Source organism: Grampus griseus, assembly GCF_964374135.1.
Source record: "Grampus griseus genome assembly, chromosome: 3".
Classification (NCBI taxonomy): Eukaryota; Metazoa; Chordata; class Mammalia; order Artiodactyla; family Delphinidae; genus Grampus; species Grampus griseus.
The window spans coordinates 45,148,729-45,169,947 of NC_139019.1; the positions used below are offsets into that span (position 1 = coordinate 45,148,729).

Below are 21,219 nucleotides of genomic sequence, written 5' to 3' on the forward strand. Positions count from 1 at the left end.
CTAGCTTTTTTTTTTACTCCCTTCACCCACTTAAATAACCAACTGAGGCAGGAGAAACAGGACAGAACTAAGTTCCCCAAAACCTTTCACAATGTTTTTTTTTTTTTTTCCTCAACTCAATTTTCATGGGTTCTTCCACAAATAAAAGACATACTAGAAAACTGAGGGGGTAAATCATTGTAATAAAATTTTAAGAAGGGATGAACTTCTCAAATAATAGTAAATCCAAGAGGGTTTAACACTTATAATATTTCAACATGTTCTGTGGTATCAGACTCTTTGAATTCTGAGAATTTCAGAAGGTGATGATGATAGTATGAAAATTATAGGAAATTTTTTTGAAGAAAGACAAGCTCTAAGTAGCTGTGCATATTTTTTATTATTAAATGCCAATAATTATACACATTTAAGTGTCAGTATTACTTTGTTGGTACTTCTCTTGGAAAAAATTTATAAAGAAGTGTACCTTTACATAGATCTACAAAAGATCTGCAGAAGGCTTATGTGTAATAATCTATCAAGAAACATATAGATATTGGTTTTTACCTTTTAATTTTATTTGCTATTAGCTAACTTAAATGAAATTGCTTGAAACCTCACATAACCAATGCTCCCCTATGAGGGGAGCATTTTCAAATGTGTTTTCTGAATAGCTATAAAAACTATTTACCTAGGTGATATCAATTCCATTCTCATTGATTGCAAGATTAGAAGACAGATCTTAGATTTCTTAAAAAAAAAAACGGCAAAAACAAAAACACAATCTAAAATTATTGGGACATTTTGAACATGGTAGGTTCCCAATGCATTGTTGTTGCAATATTGAGTCAGTCTGTGACGTTTTCGAGGTTTGTATTTTTGAAAAATTCTTACACATAAAAAATTTTAAGGCAGTGTTTCTCTGTTTAAGGACAACTTGCATCAGAATTGCTGGAGTGTTTGTTTAAAATGCTAATTCCCAGACACATCATCACTTCCAGTGAATCAGAATCTCTATGCATGCCTTGAGAATATGAATTTTAACACCCCCAAGAGATTTTCAAGCACATTTAAGTTTAAGAACCTCCGTTCTACTGCTTTGTCTAGTGCAATGGAGTTTCAAGCAGTTTTAAGTTATTACTTCCATGTCTCTGTCAGTATCAAGTTAATTCTTTTCCCATTCTGCCTCCAATTTTTGACCACACGTGAAAGGCGGGGATGATTACTGGACTGAATAACATTTACTCTTAAAGGGAAAAGAGAGTTTTTAGATCGGTACAGAGAATATGGATAGTCACACATATTTGTGAACTGAGGGGAAAAGATACGTGTAATAAAAGTACAGTTCCGAGATTTCAAAACTATTTTTGAACTAGTCTGGAGGAGCATGATTGTAATGTAAGGCATGACTCTGTGTTAAAGAAAGGACAGGATAACTTAATAGAGGTCTCCTATCTTGTTCTGTGACGGTGCTTCTAGGCTCTGGTGATGAATGTGTTCATTTTCTGTGACTTCCTTTGGGTAAATAACCCGGTGCCCTATCAGCTCTCCAGCCCTGGGCCAGCAGCGGCCGTGTGTGCGCACTAATGACGGTGGAAGGTGTCTGGGGGAGGGCCTGGGGAGGGGCTGCCCTGCACGATCGCGCCCCTGGCACTTCCTAAGAGACTCTCAGCTCTTTCTCTGCAGCTGGTACTTGAAGCCTCCACACTCTCCCTCCAGAGAAAAGAAACCATCTATCTAAATTAGCTGTGCTCTCTCGTCCCTCGTTTCTCCCTCCGCCAGCCGCCACCCCCACCCCTTCCATTGTGTAGTGCGTTTAGCTTCTCTTCCTGCGTGAGACCTTAACCTCGTTTGTAGCAGGACGGATTACTAAGAATTTCGGAACCTTGAGTTGCAATGGAGCTGTATGGAAAGGTAAGCAGAAGGGAGTTCCTCTGCATGCTCTGAGTGAAATCTTGCTTTGATGGACTTTGGTGTGTGTGTGTGTGTGTGTGTGTGTGTGTGTGTGTGTGTGTGTGTGTGTGTGTGTGTACGCGCGCGCGTGGGTGCCTTCTCAATGCAATTGTGTGAGTAAACCACTTTCTTTATGTGTGTGCCATTCATTCTCGTTCTCCCCCGCGTTTGGTGAATGAGATTGTAAAACCACCCCACTCTGCCTATGGAAATGTATAAACTTTCCCGATTCAGGATGGGGAGGTGTAGCGCGGAGAGTTCCAGAATGCAGCGCAGGTTTCGTTTAGATTGGGAATTAGCACAAGGTAGTGCGTTTCCTAACAAGAAAAATCACAATCTAGCTTCGGAAAGCGATAGGTAGCAAAGAAAAATCTCCAGCTGAGATGAGCCGGGGTCACTTTTCGCCTGCACCTTGCGAGGAAATGGTCTGTGAGGCTGAGAGCAGCAACAACCGGGAGCGATTCCAAAAGAGAAGGGAGGCTCGGCGGCCGAGTCCAACAGGAGGAGCAGCCTGTTTTTATGCTGGCTTGCCGGGAAATGTAGTTCACGGCTCACCGGTTTCCCGGAAAGCTCAGCAGGGTTAGACTACAACTCCCAGGAGCACGCGGGGCTCCCAGCCAGTACGCGTGTGCGGCGCCAGGAAGGGACAGCTCCGGTGCTGATGTTGGAGCCGGTTAGCGAACCCCAAGAGTGCAGTGTGGAGCGTGAAGCGCGCGGGCTGTGCACGCTTGATCGGGCTCCCGGGCCAGCACTGTCTTAGCCAGGGAGAGAGGACACTTTGCGAACAATGAGACACGAAGCTCCCATGCAGGTGGGTCTATATAGAAAGTGTGGCCTCGGGAGGAATTGAGAAAGATGCTTTCTCCCTCGCTCCCAGCATAAACTGCGCCCGATCTAAGGGAAGGTCTTAGGCAGCCACCCGCGGGGATGCGGTTCTGACTTGGTCCATGGAACAGAACTGGGTTCCTCTACGCTCCGCGGGGCTGTAACTAGGGATGTTTTAACGCGGGTAAGAGTATACATTATCTTTCTAGGCTCCACAAGGAGGATTATAGTGTCTAAAACGTAAACTTGAGCAAACAAAAGTCAGAGGAGCATGCAATCTCGTATTGGCATTGATTGTCCCTCCTGGCTTGCCTGGTTGTGATCGCGGTGCAGACACACGGACTTATGGCGAGGTTCGGGGTTGCGAACTCTACTGGAGTCGGGATAGAGCGAATACTGCTTGGTTAAGAGCGCGCTAAGAAAGGAGAAGCCAGTGTTAGGGTCCCCATAGTCCTCTTTCTTCAGTTAGGGTCCTAGTAGTATCAACGGAAAAAGCAAACCCATTGGGGCTTGACTTTTCCCAGAAGTAAGCAAGCCTTTATCGCTGTCCACACAACTGGTTTACTGCTGCGTTTCAAAGACTATCCTCTGAGCTTTCCTGAGTAATGTGCCCATTTGTTGTCCGTTCCGATTCCCTATTTCTGTCACATTCTTATGTTTGCTTCCTTTGACTCCGGTGCAAAGGTGCCTCTGCCTAAGCACCTTGCTTAAGTTTTGTTTTTAAGTAAAGATGAGTGATGCTGTCTCCTTTGTATATACAATCAGTTAACGCTAAACACCAGCCTGTGTTCATTACCAAGCAGAGTGATCCCATTGCGTAACAGAAAGGCATTTTATGAATGGGATTGAGAGGGGAATGGAACATACGTTTGGAACGTGTTGTCTCTCTTGAGAACCCAACCCTGCTACCAAATCCACCAATATAAATGTTTGACTTTAATTCGTGCTTAAACATTTTCCACAAAAATCAAGGGCTTTAAACGTATGCTTCAATTTACTTTTTATTTATGGTATGGGTTATGTATATTAACATATATGCTGACTGGACTGTTCAATGAAAAAAGATCTGTAGAATTTAATTGTTTGTTGAAGGATTATATAATAGAAGCTCTCGAATTACCTTATGAGTTATTGAAAATTTGATTTGGTCCAGAGAACATTGGCCCTATTGTGAATCTTCTAATACCTCTGTTTGTGACTTAGTTTTTCATTATAGACCTGATGTGAAAAGAATCTGGACAGACAATAAAGGTGCAGGCTGTTGCAATCAAGATATATTGGCTTATGATAATTTCCCGCTACTAGAGGTACTGCCAGGAACCAACTGGCTAAATTAAGCATATCTGATTACAAGTAAACATTGACAGTAGATTTTAAAAGTAGATTGTTAGTATTTAACATCAAACCCATATATGCACTGAGGTGTTTATGTTAAAATAAATTTCTAACAAATAAATCACACTGCATCTTTTTTATTTTCTTATAATAATTGCTTAGAATGTTCAAAAGGGTCATTAAAATGTTACAGAACTGTATGAAATTAGTGCCTTGAGAACTATTTTAAATTATTTCATATCAACTTTGTAGTAGGCACTGTAATTCCATATTTTAGTCAGAACTTTAATGAATAATTAATATAAAAATAGGTAACAAAATTAATTTGCTTCTGGATGGAGTTGTCATATTTAGGATGTATTTTATTCACTGGACTTGATTTTTGAAATTAAAACTTTCAATGCCCAAATGCTATCAAGAATAACATGTACATTAAAAAAAATCAAAGACTATTTTCTGTAGTATATTTCATTTCAGCACATTCATTGATTCAATTTACCAAGTAAATTGTTATGGTGGCCCTCTCTCAATTACTGTCAGGTTTTCAAACATATATAATGATAGAAAGAATAAAAACTATAAACATGCTTCATATATATATGTTTTTTAAGTGGCAAGTAATGTCTCAGCACCTGTACTTCTGAATCATAAGCACATAATCACATTCCAGGTGATTTTGGCATATGAAAATGCAATGAGATGAATAGTTGACTTTTTTTCTTTTACATTTAAAGACTGAACCACATCATCATTTAAAATACATGCCCCTAAGTTTTCCCTTAGGTTTCTGGAAAATGAGTCACAAGCAAAACCTCATTCTATAGTTTCATTATCCTAAGAGATTCTTTTCCCCATATAAAAATATTTAGTTCATTTATTCAGTGAAACAAAATGTGCTCTTTAATTCTTGATTTCCTAATTTACTTATTTTATTTTCTTAAATCAAAGAATCCTTTAAAAATTAATGTCTTTTAAAAAGTATTTATTGTGCCTATGTACATAGCTTGGTGCTCTGTTCAAGGTAGTTATCTTTGATATATGCAAATTTTCTGAAGAATATTTCTCTCTGAGTTGATGCAAAATAAGGGATAATAATTGTTTTATAGGGATTATTAAAATAATAAACCGTAATAGTCTTTGCTGTCTGTATTTCCTTTGCAACTAAATAACCAGGAATAGCATTTGGTAAGTGTTCCAAATGATGGGTTAGAATTTTAATGCAGGAAATGGTCATTTTTTGTTTCTTCATTCAGTGCATCCATAAATCCTGAGGGCCAAATGAAATGGGGAATAGCAGCGCTCGTGACTTGAGGGCAAGACTCTCATGAACAAATTGTCATTTGATTCAGGAGCCAGGTTGAACAAATTCCAGTTTATCTAGTGCTTTGTGCTAAGCACTGTGCCTTGCATTCAGATCTCTGTGTGTGTGTGTGTGTGTGTGTGTGTGTGTGTGTAAAATATAAAACAGTCCTAGAGGTCACCATTATCCTAATTATGGGCAGATAACTAGAACTTTTTAAGATTAAAAAACTTTCCCAACACGGTAAATTCAAAATTCTGCCAGACTCTAGAAAGCCCTTGTTCTTTCCTCTATTATTTTGGGTTCCTCAAGAAGACACAAAATGGTGGTGTAATGAATGAGGGCACTATTGATATAATTTGATTCATTCATTTGGTTCAGAAGAAAGAAAACTGTCTCTTCTGTTTATAAATTTATCTTGCATGAACTAAACCAAATATTTGAGAAAGGCCAATGTTTTAAAAATGGTTAGCTTTCTGTTTCCTGGGTTTGAATTTCTTGCAGCTTTACTTACTCTCTTGCAGGACCAGTGGAATTCATTGTCTCTGTTTAAATGCTTATCTTCAATTTTGTCATCCACAAGCTTTCTGGGTCATCACATAAGTGCAGAGCCCTCTAACTATTTAGGAAACTTGAGAGGAAAACAACTACTCAAAGCATGGAGCAGAGTGCCAAAAAAGGTTATTTGGCTAAAAATGAGGATGATTGAAGAAAGAATATAAGTGTAGGCTGAAAATGAGGTTGAGGTGAAAACCATAATAGGTATTAAATACAGCCATGCTATATAACAAAAACAACTTACAAAGAATCAGTCTAAATATCATTGTTTCATTTGGCTATGGAAGGTACATGGCAATCTTGCATTTTATTATTGTGGAATTTCTAACCACATCCAGCCTCTGTGATGATCCCTTTATCTTTATAAGAAATGGAAGTTTAGTCCTCATCCCTTACAGAGATAGAGAAAAACTCTAGTTGACATTGGAGAAACGAGAACTTTTTTCTTACTCCATTTGAGCAAATTCCTCAAGTATCCACCTTCCTTCCGTAAAGGAAAGTGGAGGATAGAGAGGAGAATTACAGTAAAAATAAATTTCTGTGGTGTAAGAATGATTTTCCATTTTCATTTTTTTAGTCCAAGAAGTCATGGTTTTATTACATGGCATAACCACAATTTTCCCCTGCCATTCTAAGCTTATATTGGAACTGCAGGTTCCTTTCCTGACCATCATATGCCAAGATGGAAATACATTTTTATGCTAAGGATTGAATTTTCCTGGGACTATTCTTACACCAAGGATACTCAGCTTACTAAGTATAAACAGTTGTGCCACCTGAAAAAAATGTTGTATTGGTTAAAGGTCATCCAACAATTTTCCCCATTTTTCATTCGTTAATTGGGTCCAGAGGTTCTAAAGGAACCCTCTTAACAGCTCATAGTTTTTTACCATGCATACTATGACCTGTGAAGATGAAATCTTTTAGATTTATTTGGATTTACATAAATTTTTAGCATTTTTCATTTGTTTATTTACAGTTTTTGATATATTTCTATATGTTGAAATGTACAAATATTAAGTGAACAACTTGATGAATTTTAAAAAATTATTTATTTTTTTAAAGTCTTTATTGAATTTGTTACAATGTTGCTTCTGTTTTATGTTTTGGTTTTTTGGCTGCAAGGCATGTGGGATCTTAGCTCCCTGACCAGGGATCAAACCCACACCCCCTGCACTGGAAGGTGAAGTCTTAACCACTGGACCTCCAGGGAAGTCCCAAATTTGATGAATTTTGATAAATGGGTACACCTGTGTAATACATACCACTATAAAGATGTAGAATATTTCCAATCAGCCCCCAAAATTCCTTCATTCATATTCTTTTTCCAGTTAATCTACCAATGCAATAAATTCTTGACTTTTTTCACCATAAATTAGTCCTGTTCTAGAATTCTATATAGTTCTGGAAAGCATACAAAATGAACATATTGCAGAATATACAGTGTGTACTCTTAAGTCTGGCTTATTTTGCTCAGTATAATGTGTAAGGGATTTATTCATGTTTTTGCATGTATCAATAATTCATTTTGTTTTATTGATGCATATTATACTGGTGTATCAATCTACAACACTTTTAAAATCTATTTGTCTGTTGATGGACTTTGAGGTAATTTCATTTGGTGCTACTATAATGAAGGCTACAAACATTATCACATTGGTCTTTTTATGATAATGTGTTTTCATTTCTTATGGGTAAATACCTAGAAGTGGAGTCGTTGAGGTAAGGGTAAGTCTTTGTTTAATTTTCTAAGAAACTGTCAAATCTCTAGCCAAAATGGTAGTGCCATTTCACATTCTCACCGGCAATGTATGAACATTCTAGTGGCTTCACGTCCTTAACAGTGTCTGGTGTCAGTGGCCGTTTAAATTCTGGCCACTTTAATGGGTGTTTATGGTATCTCATTGTGATCTGTATTTGCATTTTTCTAATGAGGGTGATGTTCATTATATTTGTATCTTTTAACTGGCCATTTGTATATCTTCCTTTGTGTAGTGTCTTTAGCCTTTTATCCATTATCTGGGTTGTCTTTTTATTGTTTAGTTGCAGAAGATCTTTATATAGGTTTTTTTTTCTTTTTTGATATCTGTTTGTTTATTTAGTTTTGAAACAAGTTCTTTGAATGTATTAAAATATTTTCTGCCAGTCTGTGCCTTGAATACTCATATCTTAATAGTGTCTTTTGATGAGTATTTTTATTTTGATGAAATTTAGGTTATTAATTATAGGTGGGGTCTATATTTGGACTCTGTACTTTCTTTGATCTATTTGTCTTAACTATGTCCCAAGACCTTAATACATTTGTTATTTCTAGTAGTATTTTTTTAGATTCCTTAAGAATTTCCCCATAAATAATTGTATCATTTGCAAATAGAGACAGTTCTTTCTTTCCAGTGACCTCCTTTTTTTTGTTTTTTTCCTATAACTTATTCCACAGGATAGGACAGCTAGTAAAATGTTTTATTTTTTTTAATTAGTTTTTAATTTTTATTTTTTTCAATCGCCCAATTCATCACACCACAACCCCCACCCCCCACCGCTTTCCCCCCTTGATGTCCATACGTTTGTTCTCTACATCTGTGTCTCAGTTTCTGCCCTGAAAACCAGTTCATCTGTACCATTTTTCTAGGTTCCACATATATGCATTAATATATGATATTTGTTTTTCTCTTTCTGACTTACTTCACTCTGTATGACAGTCTCTAGATCCAACCACGTCTCAACAAATGACCGAATTTCATTCCATTGTATGGCTGAGTAATGTTCCATTGTATATATGTACCACATCTTCTTTATCCATTCATCTGTTGATGGGCATTTAGGTTGTTTCCGTAACCTGGCTATTGTAAAGTGTGCTGCAATGAACATTGGGGTGCATGTGTCTTTTATTTTTTTTGTGGTATGTGGGCCTCTCACTGTTGTGGCGTCTCCTGTTGCAGAGCACAGGCTCCGGATGCGCAGGCTCAGCGGCCATGGCTCATGGGCCAAGCTGCTCCGCGGCATGTTGGATCTTCCCAGACCAGGGCACGAACCCGTGTCCCCTGCATCGGCAGGCAGACTCTCAACCACTGCGCCACCAGGGAGGCCCGCGTGTGTCTTTTTGAATTATGGTTTTCTCTGGGTATATGCCCAGTAGTGGGATTGCTGGGTCATATGGTAACTCTATTTTTAGTTCTTTAAGGAACCTCCATACTTTCTCCATAGTGGCTGTATCAATTTACATTCCCACCAACAGTGCAAGAGGGTTCCCTTTTCTCCACACCCTCTCCAGCATTTGTTGTTTGTAGATTTTCTGACGATGCCCATTCTAACTGGTGTGAGGTGATACCACATTGCAGTTTTGATTTGCATTTCTCTAATAACTAGTGATGTTGAGCAGATTTTCATGTGCTCCTTGGTCATCTGTATGTCTTCTTTGGAGAAATGTCTATTTAGGTCTTCTGCCCATTTTTGGATTGGATTGTTTGTTTTTTTAATATTGAGCTGCAAGAGCTGTTTATATATTTTGGAGATTAATTCTTTGTCAGTTGCTTCATTAGCAAATATTTTCTCACATTCTGAGTGTTGTCTTTTCATCTTGTTTATGGTTTCCTTTGCTGTGCAAAAGCTTTTAAGTTTCATTAGGTCCCATTTGTTTATTTTTGTTTTTATTTCCATTACTCTAGGAGGTGGATCAAAAAAGATCTTGCTGTGATTTATGTCAAAGAGTGTTCTTCCTATGTTTTCCTCTAAGACTTTTATAGTGCCCAGTCTTACACTTAGGTCCCTAATCCATTTTGAGTTTATTTTTGTGTATGGTGTTAGGGAGTGTTCTAATTTCATTCTTTTACATGTAGCTGTCCAGTTTTCCCAGCACCACTTTTTTTTTTTTTTTTTTTTTTTTTGCGATATGTGGGCCTCTCACTGTTGTGGCCTCTCCTGTTGCGGAGCACAGGCTCCGGACGCTCAGGCTCAGCGGCCATGGCTCATGGGACCAGCCGCTCCGTGGCATGTGGGATGTTCCCGGACCAGGGCATGAACCCACTTCCCCTGCATTGGCAGGCGGACTCTCAACCACTGCGCCACCAGGGAAGCCCCCCAGCACCACTTATTTAAGAGACTGTCTCATCTCCATTGTATATCCTTGCTTCCTTTGTCATAGATTAGTTGACCATAGGTGCGTGGGTTTATCTCTGGGCTTTCTATCCTGTTCCATTGATCTCTATTTCTGTTTTTGTGCCAGTACCATATTGTCTTGATTACTGTAGCTATGTAGTATAGTCTGAAGTCAGAGAGTCTGATTCCTCCAGCTCCATTTTTTTCCCTCAAGACTGCTTTGGCTATTCGGGGTCTTTTGTGTCTCCATACAAATTTTAAGATTTTTTCTTCTAGTTCTGTAAAAAATGCCATTGGTAATTTGATAGGGATTGCATTGAATCTGTAGATTGCTTTGTGTAGTGTAGTCATTTTCACAATATTGATTCTTCCAATCCAAGAACATGGTATATCTCTCCATCTGTTGGTATCATCTTTAATTTCTTTCATCAGTGTCTTATAGTTTTCTGCATACAGGTCTTATATCTCCCTAGGTAGGTTTATTCCTAGGTATTTTATTCTTTTTGTTGCAATGGCAAATGGGAGTGTTTCCTTAATTTCTCTTTCAGATTTTTCATCATTAGTGTATAGGAATGCAAGAGATTTCTGTGTATTAATTTTGTATCCTGCAACTTTACCAAATTCATTGATTAGCTCTAGTAGTTTTCTGGTAGCATCTTTAGGATTCTCTATGTATAGTATCATGTCATCTGCAAACAGTGACAGTATTACTTCTTCTTTTCCAATTTGTATTCCTTTTATTTCTTTTCCTTCTCTGATTGCTGTGGTTAGGTTTTACAAAAATATGTTGAATAATAGGGGTGAGAGTGGACATCCTTGTCTTGTTCCTGATCTTAGAGGAAATGTTTTCACATTTTCACCATTGAGAATGATGTTTGCTGTGGGTTTGTCAGATATGGCCTTTGTCATGTTGAAGTAGGTTCCCTCTATGCCCACTTTCTGGAGAGGTTTTATCATAAATGGTGTTGAATTTTGTCAAAAGCTTTTTCTGCATCTATTGAGATGATCATATGGTTTTTATTCTTCAATTTGTTAATATGGTTTATCACATTGATTGACTTGAGTATATTGAAGAATCCTTGCATCTCTGGGATAAATCCCACTTGATCATGGTGCATGACCCTTTTAATGTGTTGTTGGATTCTGTTTGCTAGTATTTTGTTGAGGATTTTTGCATCTATATTCATCAGTGATATTGGTTTGTAATTTTCTTTTTTTGTAGTATCTTTGTCTGGTTTTGGTATCAGGGTGATGGTGGCCTCATAGAATGAGTTTGGGAGTGTTCCTTCCTCTGCAATTTTTTGGAAGAATTTGAGAATGATGGGTGTTAGCTCTTCTGTAAATGTTTGATAGAATTCACATGTGAAGCCCTCTGGTCCTGGACTTTTCTTTCTGGGAAGGTTTTTAATCACAGTTTCAATTTCATTACTTGTGGTTGGTCTGTTCATATTTTCTATTTCTTCCTGGTTCAGTCTTGGAAGGTTATACCTTTCTAAGAATTTGTCTGTTTCTTCCAGGTTGTCCATTTTTTTGGCATAGAGTTGCTTGTAGTAGTCTCTTTTGATGCTTTGTATTTCTGTGGTGTCTGTTGTAACTTCTCCTTTTTCATTTCTAGTTTTATTGATTTGAGTCCTCTCCCTCTTTTCCTTGATGAGTCTGGCTAATGGTTTATCAATTTTGTTTATCTTCTCAAAGAGCCAGCTTTTAGTTTTATTGATCTTTTCTATTTTTTTCTTTGTTTGTATTTCATTTATTTCTGCTCTGATCTTTATGATTTCTTTCCTTCTGCTAACTTACGGTTTTGTTTGTTCTTCTTTTCTAGTTCCTTTAGGTGTAAGATTAAATTGTTTATTTGAGATTTCTCTTTTTTCTTGAGGTAGGCTTGTATAGCTATAAACTTCCCTCTTAGAACTGCTTTTGCTGCATCCCATAGGTTTTGAATCATCGTGTTCTCATTGTCATTTGTCTCTAGGTATTTTTTGATTTTCTCTTTGATTTCTTCAGTGTTCTCTTGGTTATTTAGTAACATATTGTTTAGCCTCCATGTGTTTGTGTTTTTTACATTTTTTTCCCCTGTAATTGATTTATAATCTCATAGCATTGTGGTCAGAAAAGATGCTTGATATGATTTCAATTTTTCTAAATTTACTGAGGCTTGATTTGTGACCCAAGATGTAATCTATCCTAGAGAATGTTTTGAGCACAATTGAGGAGAGAGTGTAATCTGCTGTTTTTGGATGGAATGTCATATAAATATCAATTAAATCTATCTGGTCTACTGTGTCATTTAAAGCTTGTGTTTTCTTATTAATTTTCTGTTTGGATGATCTGTCCATTGGTGTAAGTGGGTTGTTAAAGTCCCCACTATTATTGTGTTACTGTCGATTTCCTCTTTTATAGCTGGTAGCAGTTGCCTTATGTATTGTGGTGCTCCTATGTTGGGTGCATATATATTTATAATTGTTATATTTTCTTCTTGGATTGCTCCCTTGATCATTATGTAGTGTCCTTCCTTGTCTCTTGTAACATTCTTCATTTTAAAGTCTATTTTATCTGACATGAGTATTGCTACTCCAGCTTTCTTTTGATTTCCATTTGCATGGAATATCTTTTTCCATCCCCTCACTTTCAGTCTGTATGTATCCCTAGGTCTGAAGTGGATCTCTTAAAGACAGCATATATATGGGTCTTGTTTTTGTATCCATTCAGCAAGCCTGTGTCTTTTGGTTGGAGCATTTAATCCATTCACGTTTAAGGTAGTTATCGATATGTATGTTACTATGACCATTTTCTTAATTGTTTTGGGTTTGTTTTTGTAGGTCCTTTTCTTCTCTTGTGTTTCCCACTTAGAGAAGCATTTGCTGTAGAGCTGGCTTGGTGGTGCTGAATTGTCTTAGCACTTGCTTGTCTGTAAAGCATTTGATGTCTCCATCGAATCTGAATGAGATCCTTGCTGGGTGTCGTAATCTTGGTTGTAGGTTCTTCCCTTTCCTCACTTTAAGTATATTATGCCACTGCCTTCTGGCTTGTAGAGTTTCTGCTGAGAAACCAGCTGTTAACCTTATGGGAGTTCCCTTGTATGTTATTTGTCATTTTTCCCTTGCTACTTTCAATAAGTTTTCTTTGTCTTTAATTTTTGCCAATTTGATTACTATGTGTCTCTGTGTGTTTCTCCTTGGGTTTATCCTGTATGGGACTCAGTGCGCTTCCTGGACTTGGGTGGCTATTTCCTTTCCCATGTTAGGGAAGTTTTTGACTATAATCTCTTCAAAGATTTTCTCGGGTCCTGTCTCTCTCTCCTCTCCTTCTGGGACCCCTATAATGCGAATGTTATTGCATTTAATGTTGTCCCAGATGTCTCTTAGGCTGTCTTCATTTCTTTTCATTCTTTTTTCTTCATTCTGTTCTGCAGCAGTGAATTCCACCATTCTGTCTTCCAGGTCACTTATCCGTTCTTCTGCCTCAATTATTCTGCTATTGATTCCTTCTAGTGTATTTTTCATTTCAGTTATTGTATTGTTCATCTCTGTTTGTTTGTTCTTTAATTCTTCTAGATCTTTGTTAAACATTTCTTGCATCTTCTCGATGTTCGCCTCTATTCTTTTTCCGAGGTTCTGGATGATCTTCACTATCATTATTCTGAATTCTTTTTCTGGAAGGTTGCCTATCTCCACTTCATTTAGTTGTTTTTCTGGTGTTTTATCTTGTTCCTTCAACTGGTACATAGCCCTCTGCCTTTTCATCTTGTCTATCTTTCTGTGAATGTGATTTCTGTCCCACAGACTGCAGGATTGTAGTTCTTCTTGCTTCTTCTGTCTGCCCTCTGATGGGTGAGGCTATCTAAGAGGCTTGTGGAAGTTTCCTAATGGGAGGGACTGTTGATGGGTAGAGCTGGCTGTTGCTGTGGTGGACAGAGCTCAATAAAACTTTAATCTGCTTGTCTGCTGATGGGTGGGCCTGGCTTCCCTCCCTGTTGCTTGTTTGGCCTGAGGCGACCCAACACTGGAGCCTACGTGGGCTCTTTGGTGGGGCTAATGGCAGACTCTGGGAGGGCTCATGCCAAGGGGTACTTCTCAGAACTTCTGCTGCCAGTGTCCTTGTCCCTTGATGAGCCACTGCTGCCCCCCGCCTCTGCAGGAGACCCTCCAACACTAGCAGATAGGTCTGGTTCAGTCTCCTATGGGGTCACTACTCCTTTCCCTGGGTCCCAGTGCACACACTACTTTGTGTGTGCCCTCCAAGAGTGGAGTCTCTGTTCCCCCCAGTCCTGCCGATGTCCTGCAGTCAAATCCCATTAGCCTTCAAAGTCTGATTCTCTAGGAATTCCGTTGCCAGATCCCCAGATTGGGAAGCCTGATGTGTGGCTCAGAACCTTCAGTCCAGTGGGTGGACTTCTGGGGTATAAGTGTTCTCCAGTTTGTGAGTCACCCACCCAGCAGTTATGGGATTTGATTTTACTGTGATTGTGCCCCTCCTACCATCTCATTGCAGCTTCTCCTTTGTCTTTGGATGTGGGTATCTTTTTTAGTTAGTTCCAGTGTCTTCCTGTCGATGATTGTTCAGCAGCTAGTTGTGATTCTGGTGTTCTCAAAAGAGGGAGTAGTAAAATGTTGAGTAGAAGTGATGAGCAGACATTGTTTTCTTATTCCCAATCTTAGCAGAAAGCCATCTTTCACCATTAAGTATGAAGTTAGCTATAATTGGTTTTTTGTTGTTGTTATTTTTATTATAGATATCCTTATCATACAGAAGGTATTTCTTTTGATTCCTAGTTTGCTAAGAATATTTGTTTTTAAAATAAATGGTTGCTGAATTTTGTCAATACATTTTCTGCATCTGTTGCGGTGATCACATGGTTTATCTCCTTTATTCTATTGGATTATACTGATTGATTTTTATTTTATGTGACATTACTTAGATAAACCCCAGTTAGTCATGATGTACTGTCTCAATTCAATTTGACTATATTTTGTTGAAGATTTTTGCACTTAAGTTCATGATGGATGTTGATATATGATTTTCTTTTAATGCTTTTATGAGGTTATAATGTAGGAGTTATGGAAACCGTATAAAACAAGTGAGAAGTGTTCTTTTTCCCTCTACTTTTTGAATGATTTTGGTGTGTAAGATAGATATATTTTGGTCTTGCAAGTGTATGGTAGAGTTTATCAATGGAGCTATTAGAGCCTGGAGTTTTCTTTGTGGACTTTTTTTTTTAAACAAATACAACTTTTTTGATATACAAATATCTCTATCTTCCAGCTATCTACTCTATCTATCTATCTATCTATCTGTCTCCCTTTAGTATATTGTGGTAGGCAGAATAGCCTTCTCCCTAACTCCTTGCAGAGATGTCTGCCTAATCCCTGGAACGTATGAGTAAATTATGTTACACAACACAAGGGCCTTTGCAGATGTAATTAATGTTATGGACTTTAAAATAAGGAGATTAACCTGGATTTTCAGGTGAGTCCAGTATAATGACATCAGTCATTATATTGCTTTAGTCAGAGAGATGTGGCAGAAGGGGAAGTCAAAGATTTGAAGCATGAGAATTGTTGGTTTAAAGATGAAGAAGGCTATATGTCAAGGAAATAGGGACCTCAGTCCTATAACCACAAGCAACTGAATTCTGCCAACAACCTGAAAAAGCTTGGAAGTGGAATCTTCCCCAGAACCTTCAAGTAGGAACCCAGCCCAGCTGGCACATTGATTTTGGTCTTGTAATGCCTTAGCAATATGAGCAGAGGTACTAGCTGAGTTACACTGTGTCTAGATTTCTGACTCAGTAAGTAATAACTGGGTGTTGTTTTAAACATCCATTATGGCAGCAGTAGAAAATTAATTATGCATATATAAAATTTCCTATTTCATCTTGGGTCAGTTTTGGTAAATTATGTTTTTCACCAAATTTTTCAAATTTATTGACATAAAATTGTTCAAAATATTTTTATTACCTTTTAATTTCTTTAGGATCTATAATGATATCCCCTTATTCATTCCTATTATTGATAATATGAATCCTCTCTCTCTCTCTCTTCCTCCCTCCCTCCCTCCCTCCCTCTCACCAGTCTTACTAGATATTTATCCATATTATTAATGTCTTCAAATAACCAACTTTTGCCTTTGTTAACTTTTTTGTTGTTTATTTTGTATTGTATTGACTTGGGCTTTTAGAAAACAACTGTGTTCCTTGTATAATACTTTAGTATAACCTTTTTGTTTATCAGGCTTAAATTATTGATTTAGAAATTTAGATCACTGAGTTTAAACATAGTATTTACAAAGATAAATCTTTACTACTTTAGTAGTTGACTCCCACAAATTTCTGAGTATAGTATTTGCATTATATTTTATTTCAAACTATTTGCTTCTTTTCTTGTGGTGTTTTCCTTAATTAATGGGTTTAGAGGTATGTTGTTTAATTTCTAGATAACTGGGTATTTTTCAGATATTTTATTGATACTGATGTCTAATTAAATTCTCTTGCTACCAGAGAACATATTCTTCTTTTTTTTTTTTTTTTTTTTTTTTTTGCGGTACGCGGGCCTCTCACTGCTGTGGCCTCTCCCGTTGCGGAGCACAGCCTCCGGACGCGCAGGCTCAGCGGCCATGGCTCATGGGCCCAGCTGCTCCACGGCATGTGGGATCTTCCCGGACCGGGTCACGAACCCGTGTCCCCTGCATCGACAGGTGGACTCTCAACCACTGCGTCACCAGGGAAGCCCCAGAGAACATATTCTTTAAGATTTCATTCTTTTGAAATTTTTTTAGACTTGTTTTCAGGCTAGTGTCTGGTCTAACTTCATGAACATTTCATGTGCACTGTGAATGCTGCATGCATCAGTTGTAAGGTATAGTGGTCTGTAAACATCAATTAGCTCATGGTTTTGTGTGGTGTTGCTAAGATCATCTACAACCTTAGTGATTTTGGTCTAGTTATTCTATCAATTACTGAGAAAAAGGTTTTAAAATCTCCAACTATGGTAATCAATCTTTCCATTTTTTTAGTTCTTTCAGTTTTGCTTTATATATTTTGAACTCCTTTATTAGGGAAACACACATTTGTAATTGTTGTGTCTTCCTGAAATTTTTTTCCTTTTTATTATTATGAAATGTCCTTTTTTATTTTTGGCAGTGCTCCTTGTCTTAAAGTCTATTTACTCCATATTAATACAGACACTCTTGCTTTCTTAATAGTGTTCTCATGCATATATATATATACACACACACACATGTATATGCCTGTATATATATGTATATATACTATATTCCTTAAAGCTTTAACTCTGCAGAAACAATATGCCTTTTCCAACACCAGCATGTTTGAGATTGGTTTGAAGCATTATGTTAGTTTTATTGGAGTCATGAAATATTCTTCTGTCCACTAAACAATGAAACCATAAGAGTGAATGCACTAGGTCTTCAGTCACCTAGTGACTGGTAAAAAGTCAGGGTCAGTAGTTCCCTGATGAACTCTTCAGTAAGCTGATTGGATTGGGTCTAGCATTAGGAATTTAGCTCTAGCAGGCCTAAAAGAGTCTCATTTTGTGCCTACTTGGCCTCCTAACTGAGAAAACCCTGGAACCATAGTCACTTTGCTCCTACACTGTCAACTTTTCATGGTCTGGGAACCCAAATCATAATGTAACTTTAAGAGGTGAGGCACTGATCCTCTCATCATGAGTCTACCTGCTTTTAGTTTAATTACTTGTTAGTTGTCCAGAGCGGCTCAGATGCATGCCTGAGTCTCATGAGCTAGAGACTCTTCCTAGTCAACACAGTGAGTGATTCCTGCTAAAATAGCCATAGCTTGAAGAGCCTTAAAGATCTTGAGGAAAGAGCATGTTAAGTACCAATTAGCAAAATATGACTCCCACGTGACACTTATATATGGTGTTCGCAGTAAAAGACAGTTTTTCTTTCAAATGTTTGATTCACTGAACACCTGTCTGAGTAGCAGGACTGATGAAAGGGGACAATGGAAACACAGCACACCTGTGCATGTGAACATTCTTTTATAAGTGTGCTTGGGCGGGCTTGTTCTTTGTAGTAAATAATAGTAGCAGTAGCTTTTGAATGAAAAGTAGGGACAATTATAACTAGAAAAGTGGCTCTGTAAGTCATTCCATTTGCACAGTCTGGAAACACAGACATGTAGACTGCTAGCCCACCGAGATCCTCAAGAATGGTCCCGATAGTCCCTTTGTCTCATAAATGTGTGGACCATGGGGTGTTTGCCCCTGTACATGACCTACCTCGATGACTGGAGGAGGGGAAGAGAAATGTCGAGATTTAGAAGGAATGTATAGCAAATCTCTGGAGGCATTTTTCAAGGCCTTAAATATTTAAAATTCATGTGAAATATTTTTTAAATGTTTAATGTTCTAAAAATGTTTAATGATGAAATTTTGAGGGGAAACACATGTTAATATTAAAATTTAGTTTTTTCCCCCCACTGGGGATTTTTAGAGTATTTTACTACGTGTTTTTAAGAGAGGTTTTCCTTATACCACATAGTACTGGGTACGTCTACTGTTTAATTTTTATTTTCTTCTCAGGAAGAGATATTCTTCATTTTGTGGTTTCAGTTTAGACATTGGCCTCCTATAGCTGTTGGGTGCTTTCTTATGGAGTGGAGGGAAGAAAAATCTAATTGTGTGTTATTTTTAAAAATGACTAATGAAGAAAGGCAGGGCCACGCACCACAGAGCTGAGTAGAGCAGAGTTGCGTGTGCTGTGAGAACAGGATTGCTACCTCTCACTAGGCTGTACTTCCTCTGGGTCTGACGGGGAGCTCACAGTGAGTTGTATCACTGGTCCTCAGAAGGTCTGGCTCCTCCCAGGGCAGAGATAATACATTTCTCAGAATCCAGCTTGTCTGTGCAGCTGAGCATTTTAGGGTATAGACTGTCTGTGCTGAGTCAACATTCTGGTGAGATCAGCTGTCCCCATCAGTGGAAGGGGTGACTGGTGAAGACCACAGCTGGTAGAGAGCACTAAGATTCCATTTCCTGTCCCACAGATCCGAGCTTAAATATCAGATTACTCAGTCTCCTTGTATGTACGTCCCTGAGGCCTTGACAGCAGACATGGGCCCTGGATTCCCTGCAGGCATTTGTTAATCCAATAAATTCCAAACATGACTGGTCAAAAGAGCCACAAGGGGAGCTTTAACAATTTGGATACCTGACCCCACCTTGAATATTCTAATTTTGCAGAATTCAGGTGGAGTTTCCCAGGTTTGGAAATCTTGAATCTAGTGAATATTTAGTTTTGTATTCCTGAATAAAAATATATCCAGCTCTAGAGAGCGGATATTTGAGAACACAATGTCTGGTATTTCTTGCTACCAAGAAATGATGAGAAAGCATATGTATATTTTATCCATATTCATGAGAAACGTTTTAAAGGATTCTTTACATTTCGTTGCTAAGAGAGAGGCTCTTTCATTTTTATAAATTGACATCTGCATATAGGAAGTGTGAATGCCAAGAATGTTTGATGACTTTTTTATATTTTAAACTTAATTTTGTTTTAAAGAAGTCGTACGTGGGGAAGATGGTTGCTTGGCTCTACAGGGTCAGAGAGAGATGTGGGACTTGGATTTTCAACTAGTCCTCCTGTTTGCATGCCCTAGAAACACCTCGCGTGACCAACATCTCAGCTTGCTTGTTTTAACACTGAAAGTTCTGCTGTGCACCATGAAACCCCACAGTCCTTGGCAAACGAGGAGAGTTGGTCACTCTAGCCACACCCCGTGATCAAGACACTTGATGTCTCCAATCCCAAGGCCATCCCAAGTTCTACAGGGTAAGGGCTTTTGTGGACTTCCCTAGCAGGCCTAGGATTCCCCTTTCCCCAGTCATGCACTTCCAAATCCCGAACTTTTGTTGACCTTTCTTTTCTACTTTTCTTTGTCTATCTGGAATTTTACTTTTGTGAATACCCTTTGCCATTATTTTAGAGAGGTATTAGCAAATGCTGGAAATAACCATCATGTATGCAAGATACTGTTTATTTATTTATTGTGGGGTTTAAAATTTTTTTATTTCTATTGAGATAGAATTGAAATATAACATTGTATAGGCTTAAGGTGTACAACACTTTGATTTGATATGTTTATATATTACAGTATGGTCACCACCGTTGTGTTAGCTAACACCTCTATTTTATCACATAATTATCATTTCTTTTACATGGTGAGAACAATTAAGTTCCAGTCTCTTAAAGACTTTGAAGTTCATAATTCAGTATTGTTGTCTATAATGATATTGTGGGCTTTGATGATTTATCAAATTCCACATCAGAAATTAGGTTAAATTTTACCTAAGACCTACTCTAAGGCCCTATAAGAAGAAAGCTTCCCCATAATTATTAGGAGTTAGTTCCTGGAGCTCCCTTTCTTTTTTTTTCAAATTTATTTTATTGAACTATAATAGATTTACAATATTGTGTTAATTTCTGCTGTACAGCAAAGTGATTCTATTATACATTTATATATATTCTTTTTCATATTCTTTTCCATTTTGGTTTTTATCATAGGATATTGAATATAGTTCCCTGTGCTATACAGTAGGACCTTGTTATTTATCCATTCTATATATAATAGTTTGCATCTGCTAATCTCAAACTCCCAATCCATCTGAACCCCCCTCTCCCTCCCCCTTGGCAACCACACCTCTGTTTTCTGTCTGTTTCTTTTTCGTAGATAAGTTTATTTGTGTCATATTTTAGATTCCACACACAAGTCATATCATATGGTATTTGCCTTTATCTTTCTGACTTACTGACTAGTTTGATAATCTCTAGGTCCATCCATGTTGCTGCAAATGGCATTATTTCATTCTTTTTTATGGCTGAGTAGTATTCCATTGTATATATGTACCACATCTTCTTTATCCATTCATCTGTTGATGGACATTTAGGTTGTTTCCATGTCTTGGCTATTGTGAATAGTGCTGCTATGAACATAGGGGCGCATGTATCTTTTTAAATTATAGTTCTGTCTGGATGTATGCCCAGGAGTAGGATTGCTGGATCATATGGCAACTCTATTTTTAGTTTTTTGAGGAACCTCCGCACTCTTTTGCATAGTGGCTGCACCAATTTACATTCCCACCAACAATGTAGGAGGTTTCCCTTTTCTCCACACTCTCTCTAGTATTTATTTG

The 21,219-nt window shown here is 37.9% G+C and overlaps 1 protein-coding gene across 1 annotated transcript in view; it reads left to right on the plus strand.

Annotated features, from left to right (window-relative positions):
- Positions 1-2,719: 2,719 nt before the first annotated feature.
- Positions 2,720-21,219, plus strand: part of RAB3C (RAB3C, member RAS oncogene family) — a gene marked incomplete at both ends in the record, with an annotated part of 299,155 nt that continues 280,655 nt past the window's right edge. The window contains one exon of the mRNA XM_082652069.1: positions 2,720-2,743. Within this exon, the coding sequence (XP_082508195.1) occupies positions 2,720-2,743 (24 nt within the window). The remainder of the gene's footprint in view (positions 2,744-21,219) is intronic.